The sequence below is a fragment of the Bradysia coprophila genome, unplaced genomic scaffold, assembly GCF_014529535.1.
Source record: "Bradysia coprophila strain Holo2 unplaced genomic scaffold, BU_Bcop_v1 contig_138, whole genome shotgun sequence".
In the NCBI taxonomy this organism is placed as follows: Eukaryota; Metazoa; Arthropoda; class Insecta; order Diptera; family Sciaridae; genus Bradysia; species Bradysia coprophila.
This window is the reverse complement of record NW_023503409.1, coordinates 1,823,540-1,836,598: the sequence shown is the minus strand read 5'-3', so window position 1 is coordinate 1,836,598 and position 13,059 is coordinate 1,823,540. Positions and strand designations below refer to the sequence as shown.

Here is a 13,059-nt window from a genome sequence, read left to right as displayed (position 1 = left end):
TTAACAGTTTCAGGGCTAAGGTGAGCCCTATAGAAAGGTTGTCTTTTTTCCTGTTTGAACAGTTTGAAACATAGATAATGAAAGCTGATGACCACATCAATCACATTAAACAAACTGAGCGTAAATAAACTAACTAAAGTATAGTTTCCAATTAAAAAGAGCACTCCGTTTAGCCTCCATCTACATGACAGTTGTAAAATAGAACAAAAGAACTGTCACGCAAACGGAGTGGAAATTGAATTTATTTCAATTTTTTACTCCGTTTACGTGACAGTTCTTTTGTTCTATTTTACAACTGTCATGTAGACGGAGGCTAAATGGAGTGGAAACTATACTTAAGTCGGGATACTCAGCCGTACAATGCTTATTATGTTTCTTATATTGATTAAACGACAACCGATTTTTATGATCTCTTTTTAGTCTAGGGGCCACAGAACATTCCGTGTCCATTGACGGTGCGCAACGTTTGATGATTGTTCTTGGTAGCTTTCAGTGCCCTGATTACGGAATGCTCGGGTGCCAAGCTGAGTTCCTGGTCATTCTCGAGATATCAGTCGGTTTTTGGCCTAAATGATGACTTTTTTCATATTTTGATATACGGTGGAAATACAGTATATATTGTGTACACGACAGTACATAGAGACGTTTTAGACCTAAGCGATTGAGGATTATAGGGTGGCCCAAAAAAATAATTATTTTTAAGGAACACGATTTCGTTTTTATTGAATTAATCAGTGCAGCTATTAATGATTCCGACTTTAAAGAAAAGTTACTTACCGTTTTTGTGCGGAGGTATTTTATCAATTCCTTCTTTTTCTTGTTAAAAACCAAACATTTTTTTATATTTTTACATTTTATTAAGATTCATTGGAAGAATATCGGGTACATCGATGGATTTTTACTTTCCGTTTATTTTTTATTATTATTTTTAAACACTAAAATTAACAACTGTGGATGATCAACCGATAATTTTCTTCTTCTTCTTATTTTTTTTCTGAATGGGTTGTTAAAGTAGTTATGTACGATGTGATGATAAACATTTCATAATCTCAATAAAATTAACAAACTGTAAAAATAAAACGGCAAATTGTTGTCAATAAGCAAAAAAAAAAATCAATTCATAAAAAAGACGATTTTCTTACAAGAAATTCTGTTTATGGTTGTCTGTCAAATAACTAATTTATTTTCAGTGTGAAAATTTCATTTTCACCGTTGTGTAATTTATTTGTGGATTTATACATGTACACATGTTACAATTTTATACTTTCTGAGAAAAACAACATCAAGCCCATGTCAGTTGTGTAAGCTAGACCCGTACGACTTAAAACTAATTTATTAAATATTGTGTTTTTCGTTGGACTTGCATTACAATTGCTTGAAATTAAATACGATTGACAGTTTCATCAAGTTAATTTTCCATACTCAATCCTACCTTTTCTTCCTCAGTTATTACATTTCTCTATCTAGTACGCCTCTTCGTAGCCTTCGGCTCTAGCTGGAAACCTCCATTCACGTAACCTTGTGTTTGGTAAAGTGCTATTGCAAATGTTTACAGGAAAATTAGTTCTTAGTACTTGAAAACCAGTTCAAAAGTATTCGATCATTGTGTGTTTTCAGTGTAAATTGGCAAACTTTGAGAGGTCGCCAAAAATCGAAATGGTACCGGATTTTCACGAAAAATAGCTAAGAAGATTTATCAACATTGACTTGGCTACGAAGCATTATACATTGTAAATTATGAACAGAATTCCCAAAAAAAAAAGATTTTCCAATAATTTTCGTGTAGACTTTCAGAAAATAATCGAGATATGAAGAGGAGACAAGTTTGGGTAAGATTCTATCACGAATGTATAAGAAGTCCAGTTATCTATGGAGAATCAAAGAAAACGGTTTAGGTCAGCAAAAATGCATTATTTGACGAGCTATTCTTAAAACTATGATGCTAACAATAAACCAATTTTGGATTTAAACGAACGAGTTTTTATAGGTCGTTTATATACACGAGCACCAAAAATTGTGTCTTGTCAAGCAACTCATTTTCTCTTCGACGCATTATGATTTGAAAAATGAACACATTTTGGGGGCCCACATTGTGGCCTAATTTATATGGGTATATGGGTCACGTGGATCAAGTTAAGTCGTTTCGTGGGTTATTTTGTAACTTCGTTTTAAGAAAATATTTTTTTTTATGTGAGAAAATTGGGCCAGTTATTGAATGGTTTTTTCTTGAACAAAGGACTTATGCGTGAATTATATTAAAATTTGCGGACGTTTCGCTCGAAATATAATTGGCTCAATAATATTTTTACATTAGTTTTTGGGTTGAAGTTCGGGCAGTAGTTTTTTCCTTTGTCCTTTTTTTTACTTTAAAATAACCTAAAGTTCTTCCCATCAAACGTTGGAGTTCCAGTTCCTCAAGTGTTTGCAATCGAAAATTTCCAGTAATAACCTCTTTCGGTTTAGATTGAATACGTCCGATCAGCATTTGAATCTAAAAGGTCTCGACCCAATAACTAAGTTGTAATAGCAGGAGTAGGTCTCTGTTGTAATTAATAATTTATATTGTGTGATAATGACAAAAAACAAAATACTATCGAATGACTATTTTTCCGTACGGGTCTCAGACAATAAATAAATTAGAATGAAGCAAATTAAATTAGATTTAAAATGCTTATATACTTCAAATTGCAACATGATTAACTCTTATTTTTTATTAAATAAAACGAAAATAACTAAAAAAAAAAACAAATTCATCACAGACCAGCTGATGTTTGAATTTCAAAGAAATGTGTGTCTATTTCACTAATTTCCATTTTATGACTTTTCTTTTTCAATTTTTTTTAAAGATTATTTCATTTAACTCTTATCTTTCCTATTATTTTTTCTTTGTCATCAATTCTACTTCTTCCTTTTCTCTTTTCCTTTTTGTCTAAAATTTAGCACTCAAGTTAATATCCTTAAAATCTAAAAATCTATTTTTTGAATTTATCATTTTTTCTCATTTTCATTTTTATTCTTTTTTCATTTTATAATAATTTTTTATAGTTAATTTTAAATATGTTTGATTGATTGTAGATTACTTCTACCTACGTTCACATTTTCTTTATTTATTCATTTTTTTTTTGTTTGTTTGTTTATTTTTCATTATTTCTCTATCTAAATTTTAGATTCAATTTAGATTTTACTTTTTGTTAATAAACAATTTTTCTTTTCTAACAGTCTTTATTGCTTCTCCCTTCGAAATTACGAGAAATATTTTTTTTATATTGAATTTTGTTAGACTTTTACGTTTTATTTTCCATGACCCCTTCATCCAATTTTTTTTTAAAATTTTTTTTAATCGAATTAGGATTTTTAAAAAAATTAAATTTTAACCATTTTTTTTAATCAATGGAAAATCGATAAACGATCGACGCTTACAATAGCGTGTGTATACGCGAACGCGAGAGTGCAAAACAAAAACAAATTTCATATAAATTTTGATATGTTCCAATTGTTAAATGTAAACCGAAAATTCTTTAAGTCATTTTAAATTATTGTGATTCGATTCGGTTAAGCTTTTTATTAGATATTCCGTAATCCAAGAATGTACCATCTTAATTGCCCTCAGTTGTGCGATTCAGTTTAAAAATTTGTCTAATTCATTTTCGAAGGAATTCGTGCAGGAATTTTTGATGACTTCAACTTGTTGATGTGAAAACGTTTTATGAAAGGTGTAGCATATAAAACTGGTGTTTTTAGGAAAATAAAACGGAAATAAATAAGTGAAGGTAGGAGATTGTTATGAAGTTTTTTTTTTGTTAATTTGGACCATAATTCGAGGTCACAATAATCACAGAAAGATGCGCTTGATCATTAACAATAAAGGCAAGCGTTTTGAGAGGAAGTTTTAGATTTCGTTTGTGATAATAATAATGTGTCGGTATTGAGACAGGACCACGGATTTATCACAATTTTCGATATTTTCTTATTAAAAACAAAATTTAATTTGGCATTTATCTAAACCAATAAGTAAAATATTGCACTCTTCTAAATACGATTATTACTGATGTTTTTATTTATAATGTAAAGTGCGCCAAATATTAATATAAAATTTTTCATTGATAGCACCACGAGCACCACTCTCTAGCATAGAAAAAAAATAGGATACCGAGACCAATTGTAGAAAGATTAAAATGCAACAGGTATTTCCGTAAAGAGAAGAAAATTTAGATAACTTCTTATCCATGTGTACACATCGAATTTGTTTCTCTTCCGAATGTGTGTCTTATCCTACGCGCAAAAGTCCATGTTCAAATGTTAGAATTGTATCCTACGCGCAAAAGTCCATGTTCAAATGCAACAGTTTTGCATTCTACGCGCAAAGGTCCATGCTTCAGGGCCTCCAGGACCTAATTTATAGATTTCAGTAATTCTAGAAAATTTTAGAAATTCTAGAAAATCTTAGAAATTCTAGAAACTACGAGAAACTTCTAGAAATCTGTAAATCTCTAAAAATTATATAAAATTTTTAAAAATTCTACAATTTGTGAAAACTTTATAAAATTTTATAAATTTTGAGACGTTGTAGAATGTTCGAGAAAATTTTAGAAAACGTTTTCTAGGAAATACCCGGCTTCAACCGTTCTATTCGTTGGTAAAGCACTTCAATCGTCATCTCTATTTGAATTCGTCTCGAATGTGAAAAATGTACTTGCACCATGAAGACAAGAAGTGTGTTTTTAGACTTGAAGAGAATATTTGCCCTTCTTTCAACGATAAACTTTCGCGATTGCGTATCCAATTTTGTTCGTTTTCATGTCAAAAAGACACTTTCTTATAGATGCGTAATCATAATTAGTTAAATTGCTCAATCTTGACAATTGATGAAAACTTGGTTGTCGTTTACCCTGCACAGGCGGTAAGCATATCAGTAGTTAAACAATCGGGTCTACTACTTCACGTGAACGAAGTATTTTTAAGACATTGATATCAAATCTTTCAGAGTTGATACAGACGAACACAGGATAGAGACACCCTTGGTGATATCTTTTCGGTTTGAAAATTTATAGGACGAAGAATTTATGGTCGGCGAACAATTTATTAACAGAAAAGCGTTTCATAAAAGCAAATCTAAGAACAAGTTTCATTATTCTACAATTTTTATAGCTTTTAATGCGAAAGCAGTCACAGTGTCGTTGAACAAATTTTAATTAGAAATCCGTTGCAAATGGGCTTTTGTTCTAATTATTATTGGCGTTGTATCCCCTATATTTTAGCGAATGTGAAATATGAGTCGATAAAGTTAAATTGTGGAAATATGAACACATTTTGGTTTGATTTGATAGTTTTGAATGTTTAAAAAAGTTTGTGGAAAAAAGATCCACAGTATAAAGTCACCACTGTTCGCCAATAATAAATGGTTATCTCAGAAACAGATAGGTTAAAATGTCCGAGAGCTTTGGATCGCTCAACTGAATGTGTTAAGAAATGTGATATTTTTGTTACGAGTGAACCGAACTTCGACAGGCGAGTAGCAGTTAACTTAATTTCCATCTGATTAAAGTTTATTCAACCACACCGTAACTCACTTTTTGATTTGATATTCAGCTTCGCTTTTGTAGGGTCTAGTGGATTGAGCTTCTACATTTATATTACAAAAATAAATGACGCGCTTTACGTGTAAACACTTAACGAATGTAGAAATTAACGCACTTTGAATTTTCGGGTCATTTGTAATTTTTATCTTCGCTTAATCACACATTGGTTTATGGTCCTTTTACAGTCATTCGAAGGTCAAAATTGATGTAATTTGTGTAGTCGTCATAAAAAATTTGCATAATACTAAGTTCAAAATGTTTACTCTTCGCTCAAATAGATTTAATTTTTATCGTAAAATTTTTCCAAAAAGTGTTTCCCCGGTAAAATTGTTACCCTTTCGAAAAAAAATAATTTTTTGAAATATTATTTTCTATGAAAATGTGTTTCACCAATGTTTGTTCCATTAAATTAACACCTCTTACACTTACAACATAATCAATACATGTCTTCATCATATTCGCTTCCTATTTCACTTAAATTTACTTTTCAAAATGTTCACAAAGTCTGTGCAAATTGTGGTTGTTAATTTGTCCAAAGAATTTTGTTCGGTGTTTACTGAAATATGGATGACTAGACATTTTTTTGCCAATGTCCGCTTTGGTAAGACATTCCCTTCGACAAACCCACGTTATTTTTCAATGTTTTTTCTTTTTTTTGCGGAAAAACGTTTACATTCGTTAATTTAGATTTAGTTTTTAGAACGGGAGAAAGTATGCAAGTTCAAATGAATGCTTGTTCCACAAAAACCATTTCATTGGTCTGACTGTTTTTGGTCTTAGTAAAAAGAAAATCTAAAATTTTAATATTCCGAAAGATAAAGCTCTCAAATTGTTGTGTTTCTTTTTGGCCCGGTTGTTAATTTACATATTGATTTTTTTGATTAAGTGACTGTTATAATGAAATGGAGTCGTTGTTCGTAGATTGATTAGGTGATGCCTTTTTATTAAATTATTTTTTATTTTTGTTTCTATTTATAATTTGTTTTTATGATTTAGTTACAGATTATTGTAAACTAGATGGCAGGCAAGTGCCAGCGCTTGCTTTCGTTTAACGTGTATGTAGATAACAGTTATGTTATGATTGCAATAGTTGTACGAGTGGCATTAGAATTGTATAAACTTACAAGACTTAATCTTTTCAATGTTTATGTATCGATTCAATATTTTCTCACAAATGAATTTATTTAAAAGAAGAAATAATCAAACATCACAGTCGGAGGCAGTGAAATTTCAGCATGAATTTACTTCAGCTGTTTTTCAGCTGATCCACACATACAATCAAAACTGTTAAAACTTGTTTATACGGTTGACGCGACACGCACGCACGTGGTAGTGGCAAAACCGTATAAGTTTTGAGTGTTTGTGTTGATCAGCTGAAAAACAGCTGAAGCAAATTCATGCCGAAATTTCATTACCTTTAACTTTATCAGAGCCTATTGAAGGCTGTGCACAAATTACGAACGACTTATTGACTTTAGACTCCACCTAGACTATCGTATGATTTTTCCATACAATTTTTTTTGCACTGTTACGAATTCCTTGACACTTCTTTCCCCAAATGTTAGACGCAATTTGTGTACAGCCTGCAGCGCCTTATTGGGAACTTTATTTTCTAAAATTTACTGAAAAATATCGAAATTTACCAAAAATGTCTGCAGTTTTCGATAGTAAATTAAATTCCCAATAATAGGCCCTGGATGTTATACATTATGCAGAGTAATGTTATATACCACGCAATATGCTAATTTTTATAGTGATGCCACATATGGGAAATATACAACTTTTCTGAATATTAAACATTCGATAATCTAGATTCTTAAACATCAAGCTCTATTGTTATGGTTGTACAATAAAATCATATAAATAGAATAACCAAATGAAAAAAAAAGTTGTTCAATAATTTATAACAAATTCCTGGAACCAGCCAAACGGAGTTTTTGTTTTTGTTCATTCCTTAGCTCAATAGATTCGCGCTGGATATAGCCTAATTTCGCAATGTGCCTGAAAATGGAAGACAACGTAATAACTTGCAATAAACAGTAACAGTGAGTGGTATGGCCATATATCTTTAAAGTTTTATGCTTCGACAGGGAAAATGGAAAGCTATGGCACGACCTACATTTATGCATTTTTCCTCCCGTATCGTTGAATTGCATATTTTGTGTATATATGAGTTTATGTCTCTGTTCGTGAGAGCGTAAAAAAGTAAAATGCATCGCAGTCGTGTGTATAAGCAGAATTTATGATTCTGGATGAAGAAAATGTGCCTCGTTGTCCAGACGTATGTGGACCGTCCAGTAAACTTTCTGTACTGGAAAATTATTTCAATGGAATACATTTAACGGTGATCAGCCGTACGTTAACCCTGTCCACATTGTAAAAATACCCGCTTCCGTACCGGATCAAGATTTATGATGCAACAAAAAGACATAAAATTGAATTTCGTTTACATTTTCGTTGCTGTACGTCGTACAGGAAACGTTACGGGAAATTTCATTCGTGAAAGAATGGAGTACATGAGAACAATAACAGGATGCATGTCTATATACCGTTTCATTGCGGAAAATGTTTTGAAAACTTTACAAGCATCAACAATTCAATTCAATTCTTACCTGAATGACAAACTGCAAAAACTTCAACTGGCAACGAGCCCCTACGCTTTGATAGCAGTGTATCCAAATCAGATCGGTTTCTTATCATTTCCCGTTTGAAACAATACCATGATGAGCTGCTAACTGATCCTTCGCCAGCACCATCATCGGGTTCGGCCAATATTGGACTTAGTATTTCAGCACCTCCGGACGATCGACGACGCAGCACCTTTTTGCGACTACGATTTTTACCGCTGCATCCGTTACGACTAAAGCCACCGTAACTGTCGCACGGTACCGAGCCACGTCGTTGAATCAATGACACATTGGTTGCATAGAGCAGATCTGGTTGTACCGCACCATTGTCGTTCGTGTCTGAAATTGTAATAGCTTCAGCAAAGAAATCGGAAAATATTTTGTGGCAAAATTTTACTTCGATTAACTGGTGCAGGCATGGATCCACGTCTGTAGAAAGCATCATTTTTATTCAACAATGAACTCTCTTCGTTAGCTGGCTTTGAAGGTAATACAACCACAACTGGTGCCGAGCCTCGGCGGCGAGTCGAGTTCTTTTTGGTAATACTTGGATCGAGATTTTCCTTTTGTCCTGGTTCAATGGATAATTTGGCCATTTTACAGGATTTCTCCATTTGATAGGCGTCCTGTTCACGTTTAAAACTTTCTTTCTTACTGATCAGCACACCTCGTACTTCGTTCTCGCATGGTGAATCCGATGAATTCGATTTGGTTTCAATCAATGTTTCCGCACATGATGATGTGCCCATATCGGCAGCCGCAGACATATATCTAGCTCGAACATATGGCTGAAGAGGTGGAAATGTTTGCTGGCGAATAAGTTGCTTTGTAGCACTCGAGGCCGTTAGCATATTCGTGTTAATCATGCTACTAGCACCATGCATGACCATATTTAATCGATCTGCACATGCACTATTACTCATAGCAGCTATACTTAAGTCTGGGACAAGTGTTTCCGCACTTAGGGGTCTTTCGCGATCCGGTACACTGTTATCGGATGAACGACCCTTCGGAAAACTATCGCTGTCCGATGATAGCATTGAAAAGGTGTCATTTTCGAATCGGGCTTCCATATCTTCACGTATGGCCTCTCGAGACCGGCGTTCTTTCAGTGGTAATATTATTTTCGGTGGGTTCACTGGAGCTGAATTTCTTCGATCGAATCGCGAGATATTAAAACTCGGTACTTGTAGAGAGCTTCTTCTTAGGGGTAATTTGACTTCCGGCAACAGAACCTCGGAACTGTCCGATAATTCGACACAACGATTGTCCACATCATCGACGTCATCCTCAACATCATCATTATTATCATCATCATCATCCACTTCCTGTTCGAGTGCTTCGGCATCGGAGATTTCGGTTCGAGTTTCTTCTGCCAATTCAGCTGCCACCTTCGTCTCCCATTGGATTTGATTGTATTTGAGATTTTTCATCATCTTTCTGGATAGTTTCGATTGAAGAAACCGATGCCATTCATCGAATAATGGTGTTACAACAAATTTGAAAAAGCCAACTTGAATCTTGGGCACCGATGTTGAATATCGATCACATAATGACGTAACCGGTAGATTTAATTGGCGTTCATAGTCACCTTGCCGAAAGAACTCTTCGCACACTTTTTGACTCCACTTTTTGCTGACGTCCCATGGCCTGCACGGATTCGATATATCAGCACTTTTCAATGCAATTTGTAAAACGAAGTGACGGTGTTCAGCGCGTCGTAAATCTAATGTGTTTGTGTCAAGATAATTTCTTAATTTAGTTAAGAACTCTTGTTGTCTTGTGATGTCGGTGGCTAGTATGAGAGAGCTAATTTGATTTTCAAGATCCGGTCGTATGTCTTGAATTTGTTCGGCAACGCCACTTTCCAACAAGCAGCCAACTGCTGAACGCCAATGATGATTTTCCAAAACTGACGTATTTTCGTACAATGCTGCTAAATGGTTCGACGTAGCTATGAGAAATGGTTGATTGACACCCGGATGGTCTAGGTCATGAGTTACAGCACCAAGTAGCGAAGCCATTACTTCGATCGGTTCTAAATGCTCTAAAATTGTTGATTCCTGTAGGAAACAGTGCATCGCTTGTGTGACATCTGTTGCATGTATTGAGTTGTGATACGGATTTGTGCTGTGATATCCTTCTTCGATTAATGAAAATAATTTCCATAGCCTAACTACATCTAAATTAAAATGATCCAAGAGGCCATACCAATGGAACAAATGAACACATAAAACAGGCAGTGAGCGTCCTGGAACATGAGAAATTGTTTGTTAAGTGGTTTCTATTCTTCCTGCAAAAAAGTTAGAAAATGTTTCACTTTACCTCCAGTAACTGTTTCCAGAGTAAACGCATTAAATCTCCAATTTCCAACTTGATTCAGAATGCACTGCACTTGGCCATGGAGTACATCATCCAATATAGCTGTGTCCTGTAGTAGGGCACGCGTCTGTAACTTCTTACGTCGCCGTTTGTGCATTGTTAGAAATCGTCCGGTACATGCATGACGTCTCCGGGGATTGTTTGATTTATCGTCAAATACTAATTCATCTAACAGTGGGCGATCTTTGTCCGAGTCAGACATACGACGTTGATTTTGAGCAGCTGGAAATATTGAAATGAAAAATTGAAGAAGGCAAATTTAGGAATATGAGAACGTTTGAAGGCTTTAGAGTGGTCACTACTTTATGCTCCTGACTTTACCCACCCATTGCCTCAGTTTCAACTCAAGCAAATATGAACGTAACTAACAAACTTTTCAATTGGTTTTGCGAGTTTACTTTTCTGCTACAGAAAGTTGTGGCCCTGGTCTTGGTATTCACTAGATGTACTCTGAATCTGAACGTACCTACTCGAAAACTATTTACATTTCTGCGATTCACATTACCCAGCGTTGGAAAAAGCAAATTCATTTCTGCTGTTTGTTCGGAGTTCTTGAAAATGATGATTTAATAATACTAATGATAGAAAATAAACTGTACCTTGTCTTCTTCAATTTTAATTTACCCAGTGAAAATGCTGAACAGAACTGAATAATTTATAAATTATTTACTTATTCCATTTAGAGGCAACAACTACCCACATAATTCACTGGAAAAGAATGTCGGATGCTTTGATATAAAAAGGAAAATTTTCTGTAAAGAATTTCCTTAAAAAAAAGAGAGAAGGAAAACGGTGCACTTTTACAAAGTCCTAAATATAGACTTACGTATTAAACGAATATAAATTGAGCTGTCTGTGGTCTCCATAGTGGTTACGTCCGGTATCTGTAACAAAAGAGAAAAATAAATCAGCTTTTTCAGCTTGGGTTTTAACACACAAAAAAAAGAAGAAATTTTGTAGTTGAAATAAACATTTTTTTTAAATATTTCACAATTTCTATAAATTGCGTTTTATTCCAGGAATATCTTTTTGTTTTACTAGCTTAACTCAGTTTTTTTTCCCTGTTTCTATTTATTTCACATTACCATATTATGTTTGGAATAATAAACAAAAAGGATTAAATTCCATATGTACCAATTAACCAACTACCGTATTATATTTTCAATTTAAATATTTGAGCAGTATTGTGGTAATTGTGTACAAGTAAACATGCAAGCTGCACCGACCAAATCCATGTAAATGTAACATTTTCGACATTTTCCATCCGACACAATTTGTTTAAAATGTTTTCCACCCCGATGAACAGTTAGGAATAGAAGGTGGGGGGGGGGGATGAGTCTAGCTATTATTTTAGTGTTGTTGTTTTAAGTAAATGAGAACGGAAAGATCAACATTTTGATTAAAATCATAATCATAAGAATACGCTACGTAGGTACATTCTTTACAGCGAATAGATTCTATTACTGAATTTTTGCATATACCTTGATGTAAATCATAAACGGTTGTTACGGTTTTGAAAGCAGGAAAAAAGAATCCTGACGTACATATCATACAAATTAGTATTCATTTTGCGAAAGGCACACACATAATATTTTGTACATATTTATTCAAAATATATAAATATGCAAGCGATGATGGTGTATACGTTTGCAAAAGTTTCTACTTTTCGTTTTATGTATATACATCAACAAATTTAATTTTTTTTACATTTTGAATGAATGAAAATTTAATAATTTTGTTTTTGAATAATTTTCAATGAAATTTTTACCCATTCATTATAAATTTAACAAATTCAGAAAGTTTTCGGCGCTGTGCGGTTCTGAAATAACTTATCAAATCGAATGAATCATGCTTTCAACAGCGACATGATAAAACCTGGTCCGTGACTATTAGGCGAGAATTTACAAAAGCTCTGATGTAATTGACTTAAAAGTACTTGAAATGCATAAATCATGCTCCTTACAATTCACAGCAATTTCTCGGAATGTAAATTTGGATTGAAGAAATTTCATTTCTTTCACAATTCCGACAAAAATTATGCTAATGTCATTTGTCTTGATTGATTCATAACTGGCACACACTGCAAATATTTAATTGCACCTTATAAGAAATACCTTCCAGCTCATTACTCACTGTCACATATCATTGCATTGCACCCATTCTAGTAACAATGCATTTGAAAAGCAGCCTGACATAGTTACTTGAACTCTTCTGTTTGAATTGTACAAAGTAGATGACCGCACGAAATGTCGTATTCTTACACGTAACCACTGTTCGACACACATTTTATGACTCCCATTAACTTTAAAATTGGTTTTCCTATCGACCACTTCCCAGTCTTATAATAAATTAATTGCTTCGACGACACTCTTTTAATCAAACAAAACAAAATAAATGGATTGAATTTAAGATAATCGCTTGATGAAAACGAAAATCTCCTACTCTTACAGTAAATTTGTATAATGTACCTG

General features: G+C 33.6%; 1 protein-coding gene across 6 annotated transcripts in view; it reads right to left on the bottom strand.

Annotated features, from left to right (window-relative positions):
- Positions 1 to 1,146: 1,146 nt before the first annotated feature.
- Positions 1,147 to 13,059, bottom strand: part of LOC119073361 — a 72,629-nt gene continuing 60,716 nt past the window's right edge. For 5 of the 6 annotated variants that reach the window (XM_037178764.1, XM_037178766.1, XM_037178762.1 and 2 more), the window contains 5 exons: positions 11,415 to 11,472; positions 10,532 to 10,810; positions 8,604 to 10,457; positions 8,192 to 8,545; positions 1,147 to 7,580 (listed from right to left, as the gene is read on the bottom strand). In XM_037178764.1, the coding sequence (XP_037034659.1) occupies positions 7,564 to 7,580; positions 8,192 to 8,545; positions 8,604 to 10,457; positions 10,532 to 10,810; positions 11,415 to 11,472 (2,562 nt within the window). In that variant the 3' untranslated portion in view covers positions 1,147 to 7,563. The remainder of the gene's footprint in view (positions 7,581 to 8,191; positions 8,546 to 8,603; positions 10,458 to 10,531; positions 10,811 to 11,414; positions 11,473 to 13,059) is intronic. The other variant, XR_005087034.1, reaches the window with a different exon arrangement.